The sequence below is a fragment of the Pithys albifrons genome, chromosome 24 (genome assembly GCF_047495875.1).
Source record: "Pithys albifrons albifrons isolate INPA30051 chromosome 24, PitAlb_v1, whole genome shotgun sequence".
NCBI classification, from domain to species: domain Eukaryota; kingdom Metazoa; phylum Chordata; class Aves; order Passeriformes; family Thamnophilidae; genus Pithys; species Pithys albifrons.
The window spans coordinates 5,413,501-5,438,031 of NC_092481.1; the positions used below are offsets into that span (position 1 = coordinate 5,413,501).

Here is a 24,531-nt window from a genome sequence, read left to right on the forward strand (position 1 = left end):
TGTTGGCACTGGGGAGGAGTAGGATGGATGTTTGCAAGAATTCTGAAGCTGGGAAATGTAAAACCTGGTGGGAAATGTAGAACAGGATGGGAAATGTAAAACATGAGGCAGTACAGAAACCCAGAGGATCAAGTTTAGCCTCAATCCAAGAGGAGTCTGAAGTCTGTCCTTAAAGCACCTCAGAGCCAACAGCCCCCGAAGCACTTGGAGAGGCTGGAGGAGCAGCAGATTTTGATGCATATTTCTGATAGTACCCAGGAGTCCCAATTCAGTCAGTTCTCAGATGACATTTTAATTAAAAGTAGCACTGGTTGATGCATTCCCAGAAGTTTTAAGCACATATTTGTTCGCTTAAGTGTTTCTCTCATTAAATTGAAATCTGGACAGTGAGGAGTGTTGGATCCTCTGCAGTGTCTGATGCAATTCAGCTCCAGTCAGCGTTTCCTTGTTTGTCCCCAGCCTTTCCCGAGGGAATGGGATGCGCATGTCCCTTCCCTACACGATGTGACTCAGGAGTGTCACCCCAACATATTCACATTGCTTTTATTTAGGTCTTCTGCCAACAGTTACAGGGTAACAGACACTTGGGACTGCAAAGTCAAAGTTGCAAGCAAAAATCAGGACCAAGGCAAAAAAGAAAAAATACACAAAGGCAATTAAATCAAATCCAATATAAATACAATGTTCTGGAGCTCTTTAATCATACTGCTTTCTTTAAGAAAGAGGTGGTTATGATCTTACAGTATTTTCTTTTGGCCTAATCCAATGATTTTGTTACTCTTTACCAGTCTTAATTCCACACATACAAAAAAAAATTGATATTCAACCTTTAAAATATAAGCCATATTTTCTTAATAAAATAAGTTTTGTGCTGCTGCTTGTTTAGTAAGTACTGTACATCAACTGTTCACGGCTATTTAACAAATGGACCATACAGAGTTCAAGCTAGAGCAAAAAAATCCCACAAGAAAAGTAACAACCCAAAGGGAGCATCCTGTGAACACCCTATGTACAGTCCCACACTTGCTCATAGAAAGGAGGTACGAAAGGGGCTGGAAATCAAACACAAAAGCACTGGAGTCCTGGAAATTTTCTTTCACAACTATTGAAGTGCAAATCACTCAGGCAAGATATGAATTTCACTTGTTTATTGCTCTCCTGCTGTCTGGCTTCCCTTCCTGAAACAATCACATTCTTTTATTTCACACGGATTTTCCAAGAAGAAAACCTTCCGCGAGGCAACGCTGGGTGACACTGAGACATCGGGTCGGACATGTGCGATCCCAGAACAACCCCAACCGCCCTGGGAGCTGCAGGGAGGGGGCAGAGCAGCCCTCCCACCCCATTCTGTTCAGATATGAGATTAGGGAAACAACAGCATTCAACAGGTAAATGAAAGCTACTCCTCTTCCCACAGAACTGCATGCACCCGGCGACGCTTCCAGTCGCAGACGGAACTCGTGCGCACGGAGAAGGCAGAGACTCGGAGCCGATGGGGATGTCCAGGTGGGGTTTGTGGCCAACTACAGATCCTGGGATGTACCTGGGGGAACACCTATCGGCTACGGACAGCAAAACGCACCTCAACATGCAGCTACTCGTTTGCATCTCGGACAAGAGAAGGGGGAAATGCCGATGCTGGAGCGCGGAGAGGGCACGGTGCATAGTCCAGTATAGAGAACATGCGGGTCACGCCAACCTCTCTAAAGTTCTTCAAAGTGGAAACAGGGTTTAGAGGGCACAGCAGCTACTGAGTTTGGCTTTTTTTATTTATCCAAAACCATGAAAACCCAACGCAGAGGGTGAAATAAGGGCAGAACACGATCTGCAAGTCAACAGCTGAGAGTTTCAGAAGCTTTTTTTTTTTTCAGAAGCTGTGAAGCTTTTGTGTAGTTAAAATTGCTGTTAAAAGTAGGTGCTACATCAGCAAGTCTTCATAGTTTTCTATGAACAGCCACCTTACAAATGAGTGCAAATCTTAAAGGTCCATTTTACATTTCAAGTCTCAAGGTTAAAAAAAATTGTTACAGAGCAACAAGCTGTTTCTGTAAATGCCCACACTATCTCTTTTCAAATGGTTAAAAATGGCACGTGCTATGCCACAGCTACTAAAAGACATTTCAGAATTCTAGACCCAACTAAAACACTAAAATAAAAACGAGGAACCAAAATCCCTTTGCCCCTCGCTGCAGAGCAGCAGCCAGGCGTGTTCGGTGTAATGCTGGTGAACAAACTGATTTGCAGAGAGAACCTTGACCTTGACCCCGATTTTATTCTTAAAGAGGAGCTTTCTAACACCAGGTGAACGACAACAGCCCCTCTGAGATGGTTCTGCTTTCAATGAACACAAGCCAGAGTTCGGAGGATGAGATGGAGGTGCTGATTGGTGTCACTATGCAGGCACTTGTGTAGAGGAATGTAGGCTTTTCATGTTGACACTTAGTGTTGATGCATTCCCTACGCTCTAAAAGCCTTCCTATGAGTTTCCTACCTGCTGACCACCAATAGTTACTGGTCTCCTCCTCGTCACCTTGAGGATATACAGCAGTGGAGGTTGACACAAGGTGCAAAGGAGAATATGAACCAAACACTGTGGTCTTGAGGAAAAACAGGACTGTGCTAAACGTAGGATCTTCACCAAACGTGACATCAGTGGGCTCAGCACTTGGTTTGCATAGCATAGTGATGTCTTCACTGTTCACAAACACGTTGCCCCAAAAGAAAACGGGAAGAGTGAATTCCCGGGGTTAGGACAGCTCAATGGGCCAACATGACCAGTGTGGTTTTCATGAAGGCAAGGCAAGTTTCAGCGTCAGAAAGTACAAACCAAAGAGGTGTAGATGTGCTTCTGTCCCCGCACGGGCCAGGGCAGCGCTCACAGGGGCTGCCTGGGACATGCCTTGGGCAGGGAAATGATACCAGAGCTCTTCCCCTCAGAGCGTGTGCCTCATTTGTCTCTTGAAGGAAGTGCTGTGAACACTTTCATTGTAACACTCCCAGAAAATCTGCCCAGGTGACACTGGTACTGAGCTGCCCCCATGGCCCTGCCGCCGTGCGTGCCATCACTGCGCAGCAAAACCAGCCTGAAAAGCAGTGACCAGGTTGCTGTGGGGAAAAAGGCTCTTTTCCTGCTACAAACACCAATCAGGAGTTTCCCCCACGACAACAACAAGGATTTCATCACTCTAAGGAACGACCTGGTGTGCTTTCAGAATCAACCCCCTGGGCATGACAGCAGTGATACCACACACGAAGAGCAGCAAACTGAGCAGCAGAGAGGGGGAGCCTGGAGGTGCTGGAGGTGGGAGGTGTGGTATGTTGGAAAGCAGCCAGCCCGGGCAGGCACGTGCCAAATGCACACGGACCATGGGCACTACGGAGCACCCAGCACAGAACGGGCTGCCGTTGGCAACACTCACTGGACAGGAAACACTGGGAAGCTCTGTCGTGAGCACACAGCCTCAGGAAGTGCGGGGATGTAAACTCTGAGAATGTTAATGACTTGTGGATTTTGGCAACAGACTCAGTATCGTATAAAAATAATGTTTAGTAAAAAAATCCCGGTCTCCATTGTAAAAATCAGGGCGGGGGAGAAGAAAAAAGAAAGAAAAAAAATGGATAACGCTTTCTGTCCTCATGGGATGGAGATGAGCCCATTTGTCAGAAACAGTTTTAAATAACAAGTAGTACATTGGAAACAAAAATGGGTCAGCAGCCATTAAACGTGTCCTGTATGAAAGTGCACATCTTTCAATGGGGTTTAACCACCGTGAGGTTGTGATCTGACACAAACTGCAACTGAGGACCATAGAAATTAACTCCTTCCGATGGAATATGGACCACCATCAAGACAATATTACTAGTTTCCTTACAAGATTAAAAACATTGAAATTTTGCAGCATCATAGTAAGGCACTCACCCATGGAATAGTCTGTGACTGTTGCTTTGAGAGGCAGCAGCTGACTAGCTTGTAACACGAGGAAGACAGTTTTCAGTTCTGAGCTAAGTGCTAGGGTGCCTTACATTATCCAGGGGGAATTACTTGGGGGTGGGGAACTGTTAGTGTTAGAATTCTCCTATAAACTAGTTGGTTTGTTTTTTGTTTTTTGTTTTTCCCTTAACCCATTAAAGCATCTCATAATCTAAAATATTAGTTTTATAAATCTAGTCTTCTGTTTTAAGGCTCTAAAAATCCCCTCCCCCCAACCCCCACAAAAAATACCTACCAGCGCCTGGTGGGCAACGGAGGACCAAAGCCGCCAGTTCACAGTCAGGAGTCTCTAGTATTGCATCTTAAAAATGAAAACCTGCTTCCACCTCCCGGGAGTTTTATCCCTTCCCTTGAATGCCTTCATGTGTTTGGTCAGGTCAAAATTTTGCAAAGCCAGAAAAAATTAAAAAAATAATCATCATCATCACCATCAGTCTCTTCCAATCCCACAAAGGTGTTGGATCGTTCTGTCCCGTGGTGCTGGTCTCCTGCCTCGAGTCGACGCTGCCTGCCCTGCAGTGATTTCTCATTGGAAAAAAAAAACAAGGTGTCCCAATGCTTCCTTTTTTGTATGGCTCCTACAAATCTGAAAGCTTTCTTGAGTGAGGTAACAAAAGTTAGGCTTTCAAGCAAAGTACATGGTACGTAAAGTGTCCTGATGAACCTGCACAGCCTTCGCCAAGGCCTGGGGGTCTCTGCCGTTGCTCTGTCCAGATATATGGCTGCCCTCGCCACTGAAAATCAAGGAAATCATTGCATAATTATTTCATATTTTCCCCTCAGGAACACTGAGAAACTCCCCTGGGGATGGGAGTCAGCAGCTGAGTGGTGGCAGCACAGGAAGGCACCTCACCACAGTGTGTGGAGATGCTGCATGTGCCAGTGCCTGTGCCTGGGCTGCACTGATTCCAGCACCCTGAGGCAGCTGGGAATGCTCAGACGCCCCAGGGATGCTCCTGCAGGCCTGGGATGAGCTCAGGATGGGATTTAACCCTCCATTAGCCCCTACTCTCCCTGTGCTGGGGCTTAAGAGGATGCAGTTATGTGCAGGTCTAACCTCCAGGAAGGCTTTGCTGCAGCACCACTCAGACACAGACACTTTCATGCCCCCTGCCCATGCCTGGCTGTGCCCTCCTGAAGCCACAGGCTGAGCCCCTCACCTGTCATGCTCCTTGTCCACGAGATGGTACCGAGCCCGGAATGCCACCAGCCGGGCATAGTAGGCCGGGGCAGGGATGGAGACGGAGCGGGTGCAGCGCACGTAGGTGTGGCACAGCTGGTACGTGAGGATCTGCAGCTCATCCGCAGTGAACCGGTTGTCATCCCACAGCACGTAGTAGTGGGATGGCCGGCTGGTGCCCTGGGAAGGAGAGGGGGCAGTGTGAGAGGTGCTGCCAGCACCCCAACATGGGCAGCCACAGGCAGCTGCCTCACATCCTCATCATCCCCTGGGCAGGAGGGATGCCTGTGCTTCCCTGATGTGAGAGCCCCAAATGATGAGGCAGAAAAGCCCTTGGCACCAAGGTGTGAAGCAGCACCAATGCCACTGCCCAAGTGCCTGTTCCCTCTGTGCCACTGCTCCCAGCATGGCACAGCCCATGGGATCCCCACTGACCCGGACCAGCTTCCTCTGTCCACACAGGGGAGGAGAAGCAGGGGAAGCAGCTTCCCTTGTGGAAGCAGCTGCAGATTAAGTGAGTGCAGTTTTTCCACCCTGGTTTCTGACTAATCTTGGCCGCCTGCAGCCAGGCAGCTGCAGAGCAGGCAGGGATGGCTGGCCCAGCTCTGCCGCCCACGGCCAGACAGCAGGTCCCTGCTGACAACCAGGCTCCTGGCGAGCCCAGCACGCTCAGACACCAGCTGACAAGCTGCTGAATTGGCTGCTCTGAAGGAGGAAAATCTCTTAGGAGAGATCCTTGGCTCTGGTAGAGAAACTGAGTACGTGCCACACAATGCAGCAGCACTGCAGACCCAGCACCTGCTCGCCAAACCACCTCAGTGGCAGTTCGGATCCAACTGCCCATGTCTCCGTGCCGGAGAGAGGGTGTGGCATGGCTGGCACAGATGCAGGAGAGCACAATGTGCCACACCAGCCAAAAAACCCAGCAGCACCACAACAGCCAGTGCTGCAGCATGGTACCTGAATGCCTGCATGACTGCACAGGTAGAAGTCGAACTCAAAGGGGTGGGTGATGTTTGTATCCACTGTTGTTCCCGCTGGGATGTTTCCGCTCTTCCCAATCTGCAGGGAATAGAAAGAGATCCAAGTGCTGTGGAGATGGGCTATTTCCAGATGCCCAGAGCACCATCCCTAACACTGCTGCCTCAGGGCCACAGCACAGCATTCCCATCTCACTTGGAGGGCAGCAATCAGAGCCACTCCCCAAGTGTTGGTTCAGGGGGGGCAGAGGCAGCTTTTCCTGCTCTGCTCCCTGTGTAAACAGGCCTGCTGGCATTTTCTGCAGGCATCAACAGCAGGCATGTCATGGAGACAGAGCCAACAGCAGGGAGAGGGCTGGGCACTGGCCCATCCTACTGCAGAGATGAGGCTTTAGTGATCAAAATTCCAGAGATCTTTGCAGAGCGTGTGCTGGAGGCTGTGCCACAAGACACTGGGGCTTTTACATCCTGATCAAAACAGTCCTCAGTTCCCAGGATTAAATCTTCCTGCTTAGGTAGAGCAGAGTCTGGTTAGACTTGATCTAACCACTAAATTCAGATGACATCTAGGAAAAGTGACAGCATCAATACTGCAGAGCACACACAAACAAGCTGTGAGCGAGCAAGGGGTTATTCACCCTGTCACGTCAGCGGCTCCAGCTATCACCAAAACAACAGATGTTTTCAAGCTGACAGAGGTTATTTCAAGAGTCACCAGGATCATCAGCACCCAGTAACTCATTATAATAACAGCAAACAGCTGGCTGGGGTTCTAGAAGCAGCCTAATCCGTGTGTCTGCGGGAGTCCAGCGAGCAGCACGTTTCATTCAGAACAAGCTCTCCCTGCCAGTGATGAGATTCCCCCTTGGCAAAGCCAAGGCTGGCTCTTCCATCAGACAGGGATGAATCAGCTGCCTCCCACCCCACAGCGCTCACCCTCTCGTTCTTGTCTGCACAGAACAGACGGGTGTGATGCCTCTTCTGGACAACGATGTAGGTGATGCCAGGCTGGTAATCCTTTTCCAGTTTGATGCAGGCGTCTCGGATTGCCAGGAGCTCATAGTGAAGGATCTGGAGAGACAAGGGCATGCAGAGTGTGGGGATACATCAGCACCCAGCTGTCCCTGGCACCCTTAGGGAGCCCTGTGGGAGTTGGTGCAGCCCTGCTGGCCAACGGGGATGTGAGGGACCCTCACCTGCGGGAGCTGCCCCTCAGGAACACCATCGCGGTAGAAGATGATCCTGGTGGGTTTGAAGCGGGTGGATTTGTAGAACTGGATGAGAAGCTCCCTCACCATGTAGGACAAGTCCTCGATGATTTCCTGGCGAGGGCGCTGCACGCGCACCGTGGCACAGTACCGGCTGGGGTGGGCGTCCATGCTGCCCACGACCTGCAGCGACAGGCCAGGCCCGTGTGTTACACCGGGAAGGACAGGGAGGATGTGGGACAATCCCAGCCTCCACCTGCTTCCCACATGCACAGCTGGCTGTAGGCAGAGCACCTGAGCTCATAGATCAGATGAAACAGCAAATACTGTACAGGCAACCAGCACCCAGAACGGACATCCCTGGTCATGGCCACATCCCAGCGTCACACTCTACCATGCCCTTTGCAACACTTATGGGAACTTCCAGTGAGACAATTTTGGCTGGTGCCACTGAGTGCTGTGGCTGTGGGGGCTGCTGCCTGGTGGTGAGGGGGACCAAGGGTGCCCCAGATGGCCATGGGCTGCCTGAGGACACAGTGGGTCGAATCACCACATGGCAGCCACTGAGCAGGGAGTTTCCATCGCAGTGGGTGCAGTGCAGGGGAGACCCCAGAGACGTCAGAACAAGAGGCTGAGAGCAGCCGGGCTCGGCTGTGACACATGCAAAGGTGCAGCATGAATCAGGTACTGGCCCACACTTGGGGATGTCCCTGGCTGCCCCACGTCCCCCTGAGTAAGGGGAAAGCACCACAGATGCCCTCCATCCCAGCAGTGTGAACCTGCTGCCCTTCCCCAATGCTTTCAATTTTGCTTCACAAACAGCTTTGGGGTTGGGGCTGCTCGATCAGAGTCAATGTGCACAACAGAAACAGCTCCTTTGGCACCAGCCACGGACCCCCCCTTGCCTAATCAACAACACACCAAGGACAAGGTCAAGTCCCTCCAAATGCTCTACCCTTCTCCTCCCCTGCAGCTTCAGAAAAGCTTTTATAAAATGTAAGAAAAAAGCCCCAGTGGTCCTGCACAAACCACAGAAGACGTTTTCAGAGGGGAAGCGTTGCCGCCAGGAAACAGACTGTTCTGTCCCACCCACACCTACAGCAAACAGCCCAAAGCCTTTCCCAACCCCTTCTAATTAAGAAAAAACACTCTTCCAAAGATGCGTTTGCAATGCCAAGGAAAACCTGAGCTGTGAGTCCTGGAAAGTTAAGAACTTAATAGGAAAATGCTGACATGCTTAATTAAAGGAGATGCTGAAGAGAACCTGACACTCTCCTGTGCTGCAACGAGCAGAGGGCAGCAACTCCCAGCCTGAGAGAGGCCACGAGCACCCCCAGTCCCACCAAACAGCACTTTGCTCCTGGATGCTCATTATTCATTTGAGGAGAAGGCAAATCCTCCTTCCCAAACGCTCAGAAGCCCAGTCACTCCAGTTTCCCCCATCTCCAAAATCCCAGCTCTCCCACCTGGGGAAGGTCCCTCCAGGGTTGCAGCTGGCCCAGGGATGTCCCGGGATGACTTGGTGCAGCTCTGAGCTCCCCGTGCACTCCTGCTGGCAGCGCTCGGGGCCGGCACAGCACGAGCCCCATCTGGTGGCAGCTGCCAGCTCTCCCTGTATCTCCCCAAAACTGCAGCTCCTCTGCTGAGAAGCAGGAGGGGATTGGGGACCCACCTCCCCAGGAATGGGATCAAAACATCCGAGAGGGCACGGGGCTGCCCCAACAAGTGTCATCATGGGTCAGCAGTGGCACAGCCTGCTCAAGGACACACGAGCCCCAGTCCAGCTCCTGCATCCCTGCAGGGCTTTTGGGCACCAAACTGGGAACTTACAGCCGTTATGGAGGGTTTTTTCCCATCCCCTGCAGGTGGGTGAGTGACATCGGCCCCGAGGAAGATCACTGGCTGCTGAAAGACGGCAGAGCTGGTGGGAGAGGAGAGAAAGCCACAGTCAGCCTTTGGGGCCATCTCAGGGTGATGCCCAGCTCAATAGAGAGGAGCAGATGACGCCAAGGACATCTCCTGACCTCCAGCTCTGGTCTGGGAACATCAACAGCTCATAACAAGGAAAAACAGGCTGCAAACCTGCATTTCAAAGAGCTACTTGGCAGGCCCCTGTGTAAAGCCAGGCAGGCAGCACTGCCAGGGCCTTGGAAACAACCCCAAAACTGTGAGAGGCAGTGGCTGTACGAACCGCTGGTGAGGCACAAGGATGTTGTTGATCCCGCCAAGCTTGACGTTGATCTTGAGGCAGAGGTTGGAAAGGGTCTGTGGAGAGGTTTTCACCACGTTCTTGACCTGGACACACTGTGTGGCCATTCCCAGGAGAGTATCCCCAACACGTTTCACCTCAGCTGCAGGGAGAGGAAGCAGGTGAGCACAGGGGCAACCAGCAGCACCCTCAGGAATGGGGAGAGAGAGCCCTGTGGGAGCCAGCCCTGCTGAGCCAGAGCAAAGCCCTTCTCCTCTCTGTACTCGCCCCAGACGCACCGTACACCGGTGTCTTCCCTGGCAGGATGACAATGATGAGCTGAAGCCCTGAATAGGTGTTCTTGAGGTGTCTGAACATGGGCTCCACACTGTCTGCACCCTGGGCATACTTGCAGAAGCAGGGCTGGCCCTGGATGGGCATCCCGGCGTCTTTGGAGATCTTGCGCAGCTGGTCTGTGAAGTTCCTGTGCCGGGAGGAGAAGCTGTAAGCCCTGGGCCCTGTAAGCCCTGGGCCCTCTAAGCCCTGGGCCCTCTAAGCCCTGGGCCCTGCTGATGGCAGCTGTGCCACGAGCCCCCAGCATGGAGCACGGAGCCCCACGGCCAAGGGCTGTGGCATGGGACAGACACGGGGCCATCACATCATCCTGTCAGTGGCTCTGCAGCACTCAGCAAGTGCATGGTGCAGGACACACAAGACCAGCACATGTTAGAGCTGAATTGTCCCCTCTCTGTGCCCTGTCACCCATGGACTGACTCTTCCTGACATGACAGAACTGAGCCCTTCTCTGGTAGGAAGCTGGAAAAGCAGGGAGCACACCTGAGCTGATTTCCATGGAGTTGCAAAGCTGTTGCCAGCTTGCAGTCACATTGGATTTTTTGATTGCCAAGGATGGATTTGATGCAGTAAGAGCCAGAGGGAACACTGGGTCTCAGCTCTGCCCCAAATAGGGCATGGGAGGAACAGCATAGTGTCACTCCCACCTGTACCCTGGTACTGCAGACATGGACACTCTGAGCTGTTCCAAACCCCACACTGACCATGCCGAACACCCAGAAGAGGCACACAAAGCACTCCTCTCGATGCTTCCACTCTCAGGAGAAACTGAGGCCCCATCAGAATCCAAAACCAAAGTGACCATTTCCCTAAATCAAATAAACTGTCACCACTCTGTCACTTCACTACAAAAGCAGTTTCTGTAAGCTACCAAAGCTTTGCAGAAAGCCCAAAACTTCTCTGTAATAACCACAGGAAGTTAGGATGCTTCCTACATGAATTACATTATTTCAGATAGATTATTGAGAAAACTTTTAATCAAATATCCCTCACAACCCCTTCTCTCTGAGGAGATTCAGCTAGAAAAGCTCAATAAAGTTTTAGTGCTGGCAGTATCAGCTCACGATACTGCAGGTCCCTGATGCAAAGAGCAGACCAAGGAGAGCCTGACTAGAAGCTCATAGGTGCTTTCTCCAACCTAGCAGCTTTGTCATGGTTCAGGGACTGTTTGCAGCCAGGACAAACAGCCAGGCCCTCTGGATAACCAACAGCAACAGGAACTGAACACCCCAAATCAGACTGGAACCACAAGCATTGAAGCTCCGTGTGCAGCTCCAGCACTGGCGATGCCGGATGTGCAGCCCCAGGCTGGGAGCAGCAGGGTGGCCACAAGACGAGCCACAGCCCCCCCAGCTCCCCCAACCCACATGGGCTGCCCCTTTCCTTACTTCAGCACCTCCTCTCGACACTGCTTCTGCGGGGCAAAGCAGGCAATGGCCCAGACTTTGATCTCAATGCCGTTGTAGAACTGCTTCCCTCGCATGTCCCACACGCCCTGGTTGGGAGTTGCAATGGCCCGGTTCTGCAAGGCAAACAGAGGGTCAGAGCACTGCAGCCTGCCCGGCCCCGCAGCCCCAGAGCCCACACAGGGCCAGGGCTGTGCTCCCTGTCACAGTGCCAGAGCTGCAACTGACTCCCAGTGCTGCCAGCCATCCGCAATCCACAGCCTCAGCTCCTCAGCAGTGACAGAAAATTCACCCAAGCTGCCCTACCCTGAGCATCCCTCTCCCCTTCACCTCTTGGTTTTGTCACCAGTGACTCTTGGCTGTAACTTCCAGACCAGTTATATTGCAAAAAAATCCCCAAAATACAAATCCAATGTATCCTGATAAAAAATTCTAGCTCCAACCTACAAATGTGAAGGTAAGACAAATTTTGTTGAGAAGCAGCATGTTCAGGTGTGACAGCATCTCCCTGCACAAAGCAGCTGAACCCAGGCAGGGCAGCCCTGCTTACCCGGCCTCCATACTGCAGGATGGGCGCCGGCAGGACCCGCCCTGTCACCTCCGTCATGTCATCCTTCACCTTGATCCCAAACTCCTGAATGTATGGATCCAGGTTGTAGCTGGCATTCTTCATCTGCAGAGGGAAGGAAAGGCCATGGCAGGGAGTGGGACCAACTGTTGCAACCCAGGTACCTGCAGCTAGCTGGGAACCATGGGCACCCGAAATTCTGTTCTCCACAGAGCTTCAGTCCCCTCTGTCAGGGGAGGGTGAGACGGTTAACACGAAGGCCCAAACCCCGTCCTCCAAAAACTGACCCATGGGGACCTGATTTTGAAACACACTGACCAATGCAACTGAGAGCAGAGCCTGCTCCTGAGATTTAAGGCTTCAACAGGAGGGTTCAGACTGGAGAGACTTATCAAGAGTCCCAAAAGGAGTATCAACTGTCTATGGCTTCGAAAGCTCAGAGACATCTGTTTGGGGAACAACAGCCCCAGTAACCAGCAGCCAGGCACAGGCAGAGTTCTTGTACTGCAGGCCCACCACACACAGCCCCACGTACATCCACAGCTAGAGGCGTTTCTCTAATTTGTTTCCCTGGTTTTAGTTCCAGCTCCCTTTGTGTCAGGTTCCCCCAGCACAAGGACCTGAATTTGCTGCACATGCATTTCCACGGTCACTTTGAGCCGGGCTTCCCTTCCCTGTGCCTGTGTCCATTACACACACACAGGCACCTCTAACCAGGGATTCAGTGGGAACAGGCACCAGCACCTCTCCAGTGCAGAGCAGCTGAGGAGCAGGTTCATGGCAAGGTCCACCACAGACATGAGGCTATAACCTGCCCTTGCTGCTGCAGCCCCAACACATCCCCCCCAGGGACTTGTGCCACGTACCAGGCGACTGATTTCCTCCTGCCTGTCTGGGGCAGACCTGGCTGTTGCTTTTATCATGGTTGATGTTTGATTGTCTGTGAGCTTCTTGATGCACCGCTGGCCTGCCACAATGTTACACACCTGCACAGGAGGGGACAGGTGAGATATGGGGGACCAGGGCCAAGCACAGCACTGGGGCCCTGCCACCAGCCCCAAAACAGTCACCTCCAACAACACTCACCTCCAAGGGCAGGTATGTGTGTTTCTGCTCCTGGCCAACCTGGAGACAGGGCAGGTGAGGGTATTTCAGCTGCAGGTTGTATTTCTGCTTAAAGTACTGAGCCACTGTGCACTCCACAGTCTGACCACTCTCCAGCTGCAACGGGAACCTGGCAGAGGCAGGACACGAGGGATGCACCTACTCAGAACAGACACTTCCAGACCTCAGGCACTACATATTGTGCCTGGGAAGTGGGAGCTGCCAGGCCCCCACCCCAAGCTGCCATACAACAAAACAAAAAGCATAACAGTGTAGTTTCAGAAATGGAGTCAGGAATACTCTGAACCTAGTTTGGGACTGAGGTCCCTAAATAAAGCTCTCCCTCACTAATCCAGCTAATCAGGGCAAATGTTTATTGCAGGACATGCCACACATGCCACAGGTACAGAAATACAGCACACTGGCACATGGGAGAGCTTGTGTGCCTGGTGCTTTCCCTTGGAGCCAAGCTGAGCTCCAGGGAAAGGCTGACTGGCCTCTCCCAGTATGGGGCAACAGCCCTGGGGTGGGCAGAGTGCAAGGGGCTGGAGAGGACATTTCCTTTCAAAAGTACAGGAAAAAAAAATCAAACTTCCTGCTGCAGAGCTGAGGGATGCCACAACACCTCCACCCAGAGCATGTTAGCCAGTCTCATCCAGCACCAGCTGCTCCCAGCTCCATAAAGAGCTCCATGAAAATGCAGAATTGAGGTGATATTCTTTATGGAGCCAAAATTAGAGAGGAGAGCCAGGCTGAACACCCCCAACGGGCACCACATTCTGCCTGTGCTCGCCAAGCTCTGGGGCTGCGACCCAAGGATGTTGGAGCACAGAGGATGCTGAGGGGTGCCCAGGCCCAGTCTGCTCCCAGGCACACGCAAATAACTCCAAGGCAGACACTCATGTTATCCCCTGACAAAGCCTCTGCTCTGGCAGTGGCTATTTTAAGAAAGAAGAAAACCAAACTTGGAGGTAAAAACTAGGACAATTCCTGGCATGTCAGCTCCCGCCCGCCGCCGCGCTCCGCCTGCCAGACACAGCATCCTCTGTGCTCCCACCTCCCTGCATCCTGCTCTGCACATGGCTGGCACGGGGCTCCAGAGCCCCAGACACGTCTCCTTTTGCCATCAAAGGCTGGAGCTTCCTGTCCAGCTCTCCCTAACGACACCAGCAGCTGTGAACAAGGAGAACGGCAAGGATTTTCCCAAGGGCACTGCCCACCCGCCTTACGTCTGGTGGCTGGCCGGCCGCCGGGTAACGTTACACACGCGGTATTTCCTCTTCATCTGCCCACAGTGCGTCACCTCCACCTTCAGACCTGACGGGAGACAGGGAAATACAAACAGTCATGGTGAAGGTGGGAGCAAATCCCCTTTGCCCAATTTCCCCAAGGCACTGCCAACACCTTCCTTAGCTAATTCCCACTTGCAGACACCCAAACAAGAGCACAAGGGAAGCAACGGTGCCCCATGAGAGATTTGAAATGTGCAACCCCTTGTACCCCCACTTCACTGCAGGGGCTGGGTGGGACACAAGCCACAGCAGCTGTCAGGGGATAGGTCCCAGTGCTCCCCAGGGGCTCTACCTTTGATCTCCTTGGTGAAACGCACTCTCTGCGAGTCCGTCAGGGGCTTGGGCTGCTCGTCGATGTTACGGATGTCCAGCACCTCACACATGAACTCGATGACAGGCTGGGCCTTGTAGAAGGCAGTGGCTGACACTGTGGAACAGACATCATTATGTATCTGCCCTCCACCAGTTTCCCCACACACACACAACCTCATCACTGCAGTTCCCCAGCATGAGAAATAACCTCACCATCAATGTTGAGCATCATCTTCCACATGGCAGGCCGGACCGACTGGTGGAAGCCAAACCAGACCTCCCTGCCCCCTCCCAGGGGGTGGTAATAACCTTCGGGAGGGGAGAAGAAGGAGCGACCAACAGGAGTGTACCTGTGAATGGGGGCAAAGCACATCACACAGTGCACACCAGCCCTACGGCATCACCCCCAGCTGCCCAAAGCCAGTGCCTACCCCACTGGTTGCATCACCCACTTTGTTTCTTTTCCAAGAGCACCCAGACACGAGGCAGGCACAGCCACCTCCTCCCAGCAACTGTCAAGGCCAATCTCACACAAGAGCCTGGCACGGACAACAGTCCCCTTCCCTCCCTGGCACAGCCCTGTTGTCCCTTTGCACAGGTACCTCATGGAAGCCAGGTGCCTCATGGCAACATCCAGTGCCTGGACAGACTCCAGGGGCACGGGGATCTGCCCGCTGACCAGAGCCTCGTGCAGCATTCGCCAGCTCACGATGGCCATCCATTTGATAGAGACCTTAAATATCCTGTCCTTGCCTTCCCCTGGGATTGTCACCTCAAAGTCAACCTGGATGTAGGAGAGAAGGTAAAGTGACCATGGCATTCCTGCAGGGACAAAGAGGGGTTGTTTCCTGCTGGTCCTTCCTGGGCAGGAGCAGGGTCACACTGCCCTCTCTTACCCGCTCGTTCCCAATGGGCAAGGCCGTGACAGTGTAGATGTTCTTCTTCCCATCATAGACTGGCTTTCGGTCACCGAAGATCTGCGGTTTGAAGTGCTGCACCATGTACTCCACAACTTCCCTACACAGGCAAGAGAGAGGGGCAGGGGGAGAGAAGGGAGAGGTTTGTTTTGCCAGTTTCTTTACAGCCTCATACCTCCTGTGATCTGTTCAGTGCCCTGCAGCCTCCTGCCCCAGAGCACTCGAGAGCTGGGCCAAGTCCCCTGGAGCAGGAAAGCCCCTGGACAAAGGGCCATGTGCCTTGCCCCACAGCTTGGTACATCAGCTTTGGGAGAAGAAGTGTACGTGGCACAGGGAAGGTGCAGCCACCAGAGCTGCTGCAGACCCGCCACACGTGCCAGGAGGGAGCAACTCACTGCCAAAGGCATGTGCAGCATCTGCTCACTGGCCTTCAGGTCACAGAGCTCCCCGGGCTGTGGGGGCAGGAGGGGACAGGCAGCGAACTGCACATCAAAAAGAAAAACAAAGGAAAGTAAAGTACACGATGGCCTGAGGTCCGGGCTTGCTATTTTTAAATCAGGGATTGTTGCCAAAATAACACAGCTGCTTTGGAGCAGCAGGGACCGTGCTGAGGCTCTGGACCTCTGAGGCTGCTGGGGAGGAACCAGCAGTGCTGCAAAAACATGGCTGGGGGAGTCTGGCCAATCAGGGGCATTGGACAGTGCCGTGACCCCTGCCACTGCTGTGACCTCTGCCACTGCTGTGACCCCTGCCACAACATCACCCTGACAGCTTCCACTGCAAAGACACAGACAGGCACTTATGGAGCCTCCACAAGGAAACTGGAAGCAGGGAACAAGTGCCAAAACCTCTAATACTTGCCTTACCTGTTGACTCTGCGTGGACATTTGTCGGGCTTGATATCCACTTCATAATGATACACATCGATCTTGGGAATGTCCACTTCAAAGTAGTTGGCCAAGAGTTTGATGGGCTTCCCAACAGTTCCTATCCCGGGCCGGCGCGGTGCTTGGAACACCTGCTGCAAGGGGGGCAGGTATGCGCCTGCAGCTGCGGGAGAGAGCATGGGTCAGGAGGGCTGGGAGGAACCCTGTGCCCAGACAGACAGACAGACACACTACACAGAGCCACAGCACTCTCCATCACCACATCCTGAACCAGGAGGTCTCCCACTACCCCTGCTCCTGGCAGGAAGTGGCAGTGGCAGAATTCAGAGCCTCACAGCTGGAAGCAGCTTCTCTGGGCACTTTCCCAGGAGCACCAGCACTAGCCAAGCCATCAAAGGGCAGTGCCAGGCCACAGCAGCCCCATTGCCTCCCTTGGCACCAGCTCCAGCACTGCCTCCTCTGATAAGAGAGCAGCAATGGCTCTACCAGCATGGAGTTGCAGGTCTGTCCCTCTCCAAGGGAATGCAATTCCCTGGATACTCTGTCAATAGGGACCTACAGACACATCCATTTCCCCTCCATTCTCCAGCAAATTCCGACTCACTGCTGGAGGGACAATGCCAAAGAAACAGGAAACACGTTATTGCATCTGCACTACAGGACTGCTGAACTGCTGGGTTCTGAAAAAAAAACCCAAACCCAAACCAATCCCAAATCCCCACTTCAAGCAGTGCAGGGACCTACAAAGAGGGAAATACCAGTTTTTCCACAATTCTCATTACACAGCCTCACTAACAAGGCTCTGCAGGCATAGTACCAGTGAATGGCAACAGGACTGAGCTGCATTTCTAAGCCAACAGCACCCTCAGACTCAAAGGTATCTAAAACATCACCAAGGAATTATTCCACCCTGATGCTCTCTGAGGTTAGCTCTGTCCTCCTTACCCCATTCCATTTTGCCCATCTCCACCCATCCCAGTTTGCACCTTCTATTTGTTCCTCAAGCCCTGCCAGGTCCGGGCCAGCTGGGCCGGTGTGGGGAGCACGTGGGGGTATTCACAGCGCTCCATGGGCGCGGCCAACTGTCCATGCCAGCCCCAAACAGCATCCCGGCTCCAATTCCTGAACACATGGTGCTTTTAGCACCCCTTTCTCCCATCCACTTTCTTTTTAAATCCAAATTTCGATTCCAGGTTAAAAATACCAGAAGCAGAAAAATAGAAGGGCAGCGAACTAAGCTTCAAATTTGTTCTTCACTTTTGCACCCAAACTCTGCAAGGCTTTTCCTGCCGAAAGGCCACTCGTTGTTGGACACTGAGGGGATGGGATAACTCTTGTGAGCATCCAGGGGTTGAACTGCAGAAATTAATGCCAACCTCTGCTCCTGCTTCTGCCCTGCACCAGAAGCTCCAAAATCAGCTGGGCGTCCTGGTCTAACCCAGCCCCAGCACCTCCTTGGACAAGGCAGCACAGGACTTGGAGAAAGGTGGGGATCCCCAAGGCTGCTGTGGGGCTTGGACCATACAGGCACCCACAGCTGCCCTAGGACAAGGTGACTGCCAGGCACCCTAGGACAAATGGTTGTGCCACGCTCCAGGGGACAGCTTGTTTTAAGGAACTGATTTCAGATGAGCTCCTGGTCTCCACATGACTAACATTTCTTGGCAGTGGCCAGCTCCCTCCCTGTGAGCTGATGCATTTTTAAATCACGGATCACAATCAAAGAGGTATTTGCCAGCGCTGCTGGAACCTCCGGTCCCTGAGTTTGAGTGAGGAACCACGCAGCCCATCTGTGCAAGACCTGCCAGGGGACAGCAGCTCTCCACTGCCTTCCCTGCAGTCAAAACCAGCACCTGCAGCTTCTCCTCCTCCGAATCATCTCATCCCCAAGATGCTCTTGACAGCCATATGTGAGCATCTCCATGTGCCCAGCACCTCCATGTCCCCATGGCATCCCCATGGATGCAGGGGACACAGGGTGGCCACAGACTGGCAGCTGCTCAGTGGCACTTGGGTGCCCAAGAGCAGCTGAAGCTGATTTGGGCCTGGCAGGAGCTGCAAAGGAGCAGCCCAATGGCCCTGCATCAAACCCACAGCCCAGCGCTGCTCCAGTCACCCCAAAAATAAGGCCTTGCCACAGGATGACCAGATGCTTCATCAACATAACACCCCAGACCACAACACGTGGTCCTTGAATGGGACAAGTGGAAGCAGCCACCCCAGCAGCACCTCCAGCATGTGAGGTGGACTCTCACCCAGCCTTGGCTGCTCCAGCTGAGGTGGGAGAGACCCCAAAGCCTTTTGGTGAACACACAGGTTGTGTTCATCCCTTCACAGACCACATTCCTGCCCTGGGGTGCTCAGGGTCCTTTCTTGATTTGTCTTGGTGCAAATCCTCCCTTTTGCCACCCTCCACCTGGCTCGGAGGAAGCTGTGCCAGGGAATCCCAGGCAGCTTGATGTGGCATCCCTGGGCACCTCGTGCCCACAGCCCTGGCTGCAGGGAGGAAGAGCAGAAAAGGGGCCAGTGAGAAGAAGCCTCGTTAAAAAGTGACCCAAAGTGTGTGGAAACAGGGGGACTCCTGCACATGGGGCGTGGGGGGGCTCCTGCATACCTCGACTCTCCATGGCAAAGCTGCACAGGCTCCCACTTTGTCATGTAAATGTGGGCGCCGGGGCCGGGGGCTGCAGGGCGAGTGTTGTTCCTGCAGCACAATGCGGCCAGTGAGCGGGATGAAATCCGCTGCCATTAGAAATTCCGCGGCCAGGGAGGAACCACAGACTTTCGCACACAAAGCCGTGCCCTGGGGACGTGCCGGCGGCGGGAGCATCGCCGGGTGCGGCGGGCAGAGACGGCGGCGAGGGCAGCGCTGCGAGGTGAACGCAAGTTTGGGGTAATTAGCGCTGGAATACGCTTTGTTTCTGTTATTTATTGTAACAGCTGGGGAACACGACCCACTGCCCAACAGCTGCCTGCGCCGGGCAAAGCCGCCGGTGGGACGGCATGAAATTACCATGTCATTGAAATCCTCTCCAGCGCCGCATTCAGCCGAGGGGCCGCGGGAGCGGGGCCAGACAAAAGGGAGTTTTATTGCGGCGGCGGCGAGTCCGCGCCGGCCCCCTCCCCGCACACCCACAGCCAAAATACAGCCGGGAAGCGGAGAGGAGAAAACACCGCCAGACATGCGGCGTGGTCCAACCTGAGCCATCTCCCATCCTAAACCACCCCAGAAACTCCCCGGGAAGAGAAGCCCCTCTCGCAAAGCAAGGGGCAGCACCAGCGGGAAAGGAGGTGCTGGTGAAGTGAGCAATTGGCATTCCAAATCTCCAGGCTCAACATCTTCAAAACCTCTGTCTCTAAGCAGTGACCGATGCCACCCTACGCGTGCCAGGCTTCAAAAAGCCCCATCTCAGCTTTGCCAACCCAGACATCACTGCCTGCTCCTTCCTGAGTCCCCTGAGCACCACCAGGATCAGGTAGCTATGGGTGCTTCTGAGTTTGACACCAAACTGAGTTTCAGTAGGTGATGCCCATGCTGGGCAGAGGCTCCAGCTGCAGCTCTCAGAGTGCAGCATCAAACCTGTGTGGGCACCAAAGCCCAGCTGCTGAGGGCAAGGCCGAGCTGCCCAAGCGCTGCTCCTGCCCTGCAATGGGGTGGCTGCACCCAAAATATGAGCCAAAACAGGCTTTACTCTATTTTCCTGTGGGACTGACTTCTGAAAGCAGCTGAGTTCTTTGGTAGCCTCAAATCAAGCTCTGCAAAGGGCATAGTTGTGCCATGTCAAACCTCAGCTTCCCACCTGGGAATCACAAGTGACAAATCCTAAAGTGCAAGTTATAAAACTGCCTGACCAAAGCAGGGGGGTCCCTGCACCCCAGCAAATGCAGTACCACCACCAGGCAAAGTCAGAGCAAAGCTGTGGATGTTGTGACAGAGCACAGGGAGCAGAGCAAGAGCATCACCAGCTCCATCGTAGCCACATGCAGGGGCTGCACTCTGGCTGTGCTGGCTCTGGAGAGCAGCGTGGTGATGCCAGCATTGTTGACACATCTCAACCCGCAGTGCCCTGAGCCAACACATGAAGGCCCAACTGAGCTGGCCCTGGCTGTCCAGCAGCTCCACATCCCCCTTTCCCACTCCTCACACATGGGGTGTGAGAATCCAGCACAGTGTCACCGACTCTGCTGTGCACACCAGGTGACACATCCAGGCTGTGTGACCCTGCACCATGACCTGCTACTGGCGCCTGGACCAGGCAGAGGCTGCCAGGCCCTGCCAGCCCCGCAGGGTCTTCTGCCACTCCCACACTGCCCAGGCAGCAGTCAGGGACATGCAGAGCCAGGAGCTGCAGACAAAGGCGGTCCCCAGTGCCGGAGGGACAGGACAAAGGCGACACCGGCTCCTCTCCACATCCCACTGTGGTCCCACAGAGCCACCAGCTCCCAATGCAGGGTTGAACCTGCAGCCCCCTGCAGATCACCCAGCCCAGGGGCATCTCCTCGGCCTGATCTGACTTCTTCTTCCTGTCTGCCATCTTAATAACTTGTCTGTGTTTTGTTCTTCCCGGGATTTAGGGAGAGGCTGCGCAAAGTGTTTAGAGATAAACCATCCAAGCCCTGTCTCCAGGCAAGGTGCTTCTCCCAGCTTTGTTTCTCAGCCTAATCCCTTTCCAGAACAAGCACACGCGATTTCATGTTTCCTGAAGATAAAGAGCCCCAACAGACAGAGCAGCTTTGGGGGTTTTGCAGGGTGCAGCACAGGAAGACAACGGTTGAGATTAACAGCCTTTAGGAAGTTTGTGAGGGATACAGAAAACTAAAAGTTGGGGGGAAATGAGTTTAGTTTTTAAAACCATTGCTTGTGTGTGCTGCCCTGAGTGGTGCCTGAGGGTCAGATGTCCTGGGTTTCCCTTTCCAGGCCTCTCCAGGTTGGGCACATCCAGGCACACGCTGGTTTCTGCTTTATTGCCCTGACAGGCCACAGCATAGTCAGAGCTCGCATGTGAGGCTCAGCCCATCCCCGAGGGCTGTCACAGGCAAAGAGGTGCCACGCCAGGGCATGCAGAGTGACACAGATGGGAGCAGACATCCTTCATCCAGATTTGGGTAGGGAAAGGGAAACTCCCAAGGGTGCAGCATCAGAGCCCTGCTCCCAGTGCAGCCCCTGCAGCCACAGGGATCAAACCCCAAACCTGTCCCCCAAGTGTGACCCCATCCCATGCAAGAGGTTTGTTTTAAAGCGCCTTAAGAGCGTCAGTTTGGGCTGGGGTAGGAGGGTGCAGGTGCCCAGCTGTGTTATCTGTGTGGCCCCGAGGTGGCTGTGCTGCTATCACCCCGAGGCCAAGCCCGTGGTGCTGCCAAATCACGGCTTCCAGAGGCCATAAATCAGTCTTAAACACAAAGGGCCAGCAGCCAGAAGGTAACACAGACATGGGAAGATCTCTGTGCCACACTTAAGGTAAATATTTTAAGAAAGGACCAAAGTTTGATTACAAACATGCAGCAGGTTTATGTCAAACACATTACAGTGGGTGCCAAATCCACCAGCACAAGATCAGAGGCAAAGGCAGCGACCCCTGTCCCCATCACCCTGTCCCTCAGCACCACAGCAGCTCCCCACCTCCACTGCCTCATCCCTCCTCCTGCCTTATTTTAGGCACCAAAATCCTTCTGTGGCTCAGGGCAGCACAAGTTTGTGGCACTCACGCTGGGCACGGGAGAGAGAGGCTGCCGATGATGGCAGAGTTTTGGGGAACAGATCTCCAAACCCTCATGGAGCAGCCAGGCACGAGGGGCCCTGGACCCAAAGCACCATTAACTGCTGCCAAGCCCTGGGTGTGTGAGGTTGGGGTGGGAGACACTGCGGGATGGAGTGGCTCTGGAGCTCGGGCCCAGCTCCGTGCATGCCCCCGCAGGGGGAGAGCAGACGCTTCGTGCTGTCACAGCATCACCGGCCTTCCACCAGCTCCAGCCTGTGCCCTGCTCCCTGAAACGGGGAAACTGGGTGCTGGGGGATGGATGGGGAGCTGGAGAATGGATAGGGAGCTGCGGGATGCATGGGGTGAGAAGGATAGAATAGGAGCTGGGAGGATGGAATAAGAGCTGGAAGGATGGAATGGGGAGCTGGGGGGATGGCACGGGGAGCTGGGAGGATGGAATGGGGAGCTGGGGAAGATGGAATGGGGAGCTGAGGGGATGGAATGGGAAGGTGGAGTGATGGAATGGGGAGCTGGGGGGATGGCACAGGGAGCTGGGGGGATGGAATGGGGAGCTGAGGGGATGGAATGGGGAGCTGAGGGGATGGAATGGGAAGGTGGAGTGATGGAATGGGGAGCTGGGGAGGATGGAATGGGAGCTGGGGCAATGCTGCTGCTGCTTTGTGCAGAACAGGCCCCTTGCCTTGTGGACCCCGCGGCTGGACGTGCTCCCTGGCCCTGTCCTCCCTGCTGCGGGTGTTTTGCGGGCACGGAGCCCTCCATCTCCACCCGCACCCCCGATGGTGCCTGGCATTCCCCTCCCCGCACATCCCGGTACCCCGCGACGGTGTCCGGCATCGCTCCCCCTGCACATCCCTCGGCCCCCGCCGCGGTCCCCGCCGCACTCCCGAGCACCGCTCGGCCCCGCCGTGACCGTCGCCCGGTACAGGCCCCCGGTACAACCCCCCCGGTACATCCCCCCCGGTACAGGCCCCACTGTACAGCCCCCCCATCACACCCACCCGCCCGGTCCCACTGGCCCCACCGCTCTCCCCACGCCGCACCGCGGAGGGCGCAGCGCCCCGGCCCGGCTGTTACCCGCTCCCGAGGGTCCCGCTTCCATCCCATCCACGCGGGCGCCGCTCCGAGCCGGGGGCCGTGGCCGTGGCCGGGGCCGGGGCAGGGCCGTGCCGGGGGCCGGGGCCGGGCAGGGCCGGGGCAGGGCCGGTGCCGCAGCCTCCGCACGCCCCTCGCGCCGCGCGCACGCGCCGCCCCCGCCGCCCGGCCCCGCGCGCAACAAAGGCGGCGCCCGCCGCCATCTTGGGCACCGGCGGGGGGGGGGGGGCACGGGGGGGGTACCGGAGGGGAAGACCGGGGATGCCCCCTTGGGAGCCAGGGGGTGCCACTCGGAGCTTCGGGGATGTCACTCGGTACCCCAAGGATGCCCACCTGGACCCCGGGGATGCTCCCTTGGGCCCCCCGGGATGCCCCTTCGGTACCCCAGGGATGCCACTCGAAGCCCCAAGGATGCCCCTCGGTACCCCCAGGGATGCCACTCGGAGCCCGGGGGTGCCACTCGGAGCCTCGGGGATGTCGCTCGGTACCCCAGGGATGCCCACCTGGACCCGGGGATGCCCCCTTGGGACCCCCGGGATGCCCCTTGGTACCCCAGGGGTGCCACTCCAAGCTCTGGGAATACCCCTTGAAGCCCCGGGGATGCCCCCTTGGGGCCCCCTTGACGCTCCCACAGATGTTTATTTTGTGCGTTTTTTCCCCTCTCTTTTCTTCGGACCGCTGGGCCAGGCCGAGGGGAGGCACTAGGAGGCATTTCGTGTGTGAGCAGCTCGTGGGGCACTCTGGGGGTGCCCTGGGCCTGGCCGGGCCCCTACATCACCTAAATCCAGCAGGACAGGCCAGCGCATCCGTCTTCCCTCCATTTTCCATCCCTTTCCCACCACACTCAGCCTACCCAGTGGGCGCAAACCCCGACCCTCTGCCCTGACTTTGGTAACAAAGAGTGAGAAACCCCAGGAGCATCTTTCCCATGCCCTGCCCCAGAGCCCAGGTGTGCAATCCTGGCCGGGCTGCTCCAGGTAAAGGAGGAAAAGCTGCAGGGCTTGAGCCTGTCAAAGTGTTCCCACCTCGTGCTGCACTCCCAGAAGGAATCCCACACATCACACAGCTCCAAGCTCAGGGGGTTTGATCCATGAGACCTTCACAGCATTGTTTGGAAGAAATGAGGATCCTCAGGTTTGCCTGAGGCTGAAATACCTCAGTCCTGAGCCCCCAGGAAACAGAACCAGTCCTGAGCCCTGCAAACAGAAGCAACACCTGGCACTGGGGTGTGGAAAGTGCCAGGAATTTCAGACAATCCTGTCCTGCTTTCAAGTCACAGCTCCCACGTTCCGGCCTCCTCCAAAAGCTTTTCCTGTCCTTCCTGCAGTATTT

At 54.8% G+C, this 24,531-nt stretch overlaps 1 protein-coding gene across 2 annotated transcripts; it reads right to left on the reverse strand.

Annotated features, from left to right (window-relative positions):
* Positions 1–529: 529 nt before the first annotated feature.
* On the reverse strand, positions 530–23,333 carry LOC139682318 (protein argonaute-1). Of its 2 annotated transcripts, XM_071576579.1 has the most exons (19): positions 23,182–23,333; positions 16,367–16,550; positions 15,480–15,600; positions 15,182–15,367; positions 14,797–14,929; positions 14,564–14,698; positions 14,209–14,296; positions 12,962–13,109; positions 12,742–12,861; positions 11,858–11,980; positions 11,290–11,423; positions 9,847–10,031; positions 9,551–9,710; positions 9,190–9,280; positions 7,348–7,542; positions 7,088–7,222; positions 6,132–6,233; positions 5,152–5,351; positions 530–4,725 (listed from the first exon to the last, which is right to left on the reverse strand). In XM_071576579.1, the coding sequence occupies exons 1-19, from the start codon at positions 23,204–23,206 to the stop codon at positions 4,617–4,619; spliced, it is 2,574 nt and encodes an 857-aa protein (XP_071432680.1). In that variant the 5' UTR covers positions 23,207–23,333; the 3' UTR covers positions 530–4,616. The 2 variants fall into 2 exon arrangements, with proteins under 2 accessions (XP_071432680.1, XP_071432681.1); XM_071576580.1 differs by lacking the exon at positions 23,182–23,333 and having other exon boundaries at positions 16,362–16,484.
* Positions 23,334–24,531: the final 1,198 nt, after the last annotated feature.

Excerpts from the sequence above, each read along its gene's own strand:
- LOC139682318 (XM_071576579.1), bottom strand. The coding sequence starts at position 23,206 with ATGGAAGCGGGACCCTCGGGAGCGG. Across the intron at positions 12,862-12,961 it reads ACACATACCTGCCCTTGGAG|GTGTGTAACATTGTGGCAGG; the intron begins GTGAGTGTTGTT and ends CCTCCTGTGCAG. Across the intron at positions 11,981-12,741 it reads AGGAGGAAATCAGTCGCCTG|ATGAAGAATGCCAGCTACAA; the intron begins GTACGTGGCACA and ends TTCCCTCTGCAG.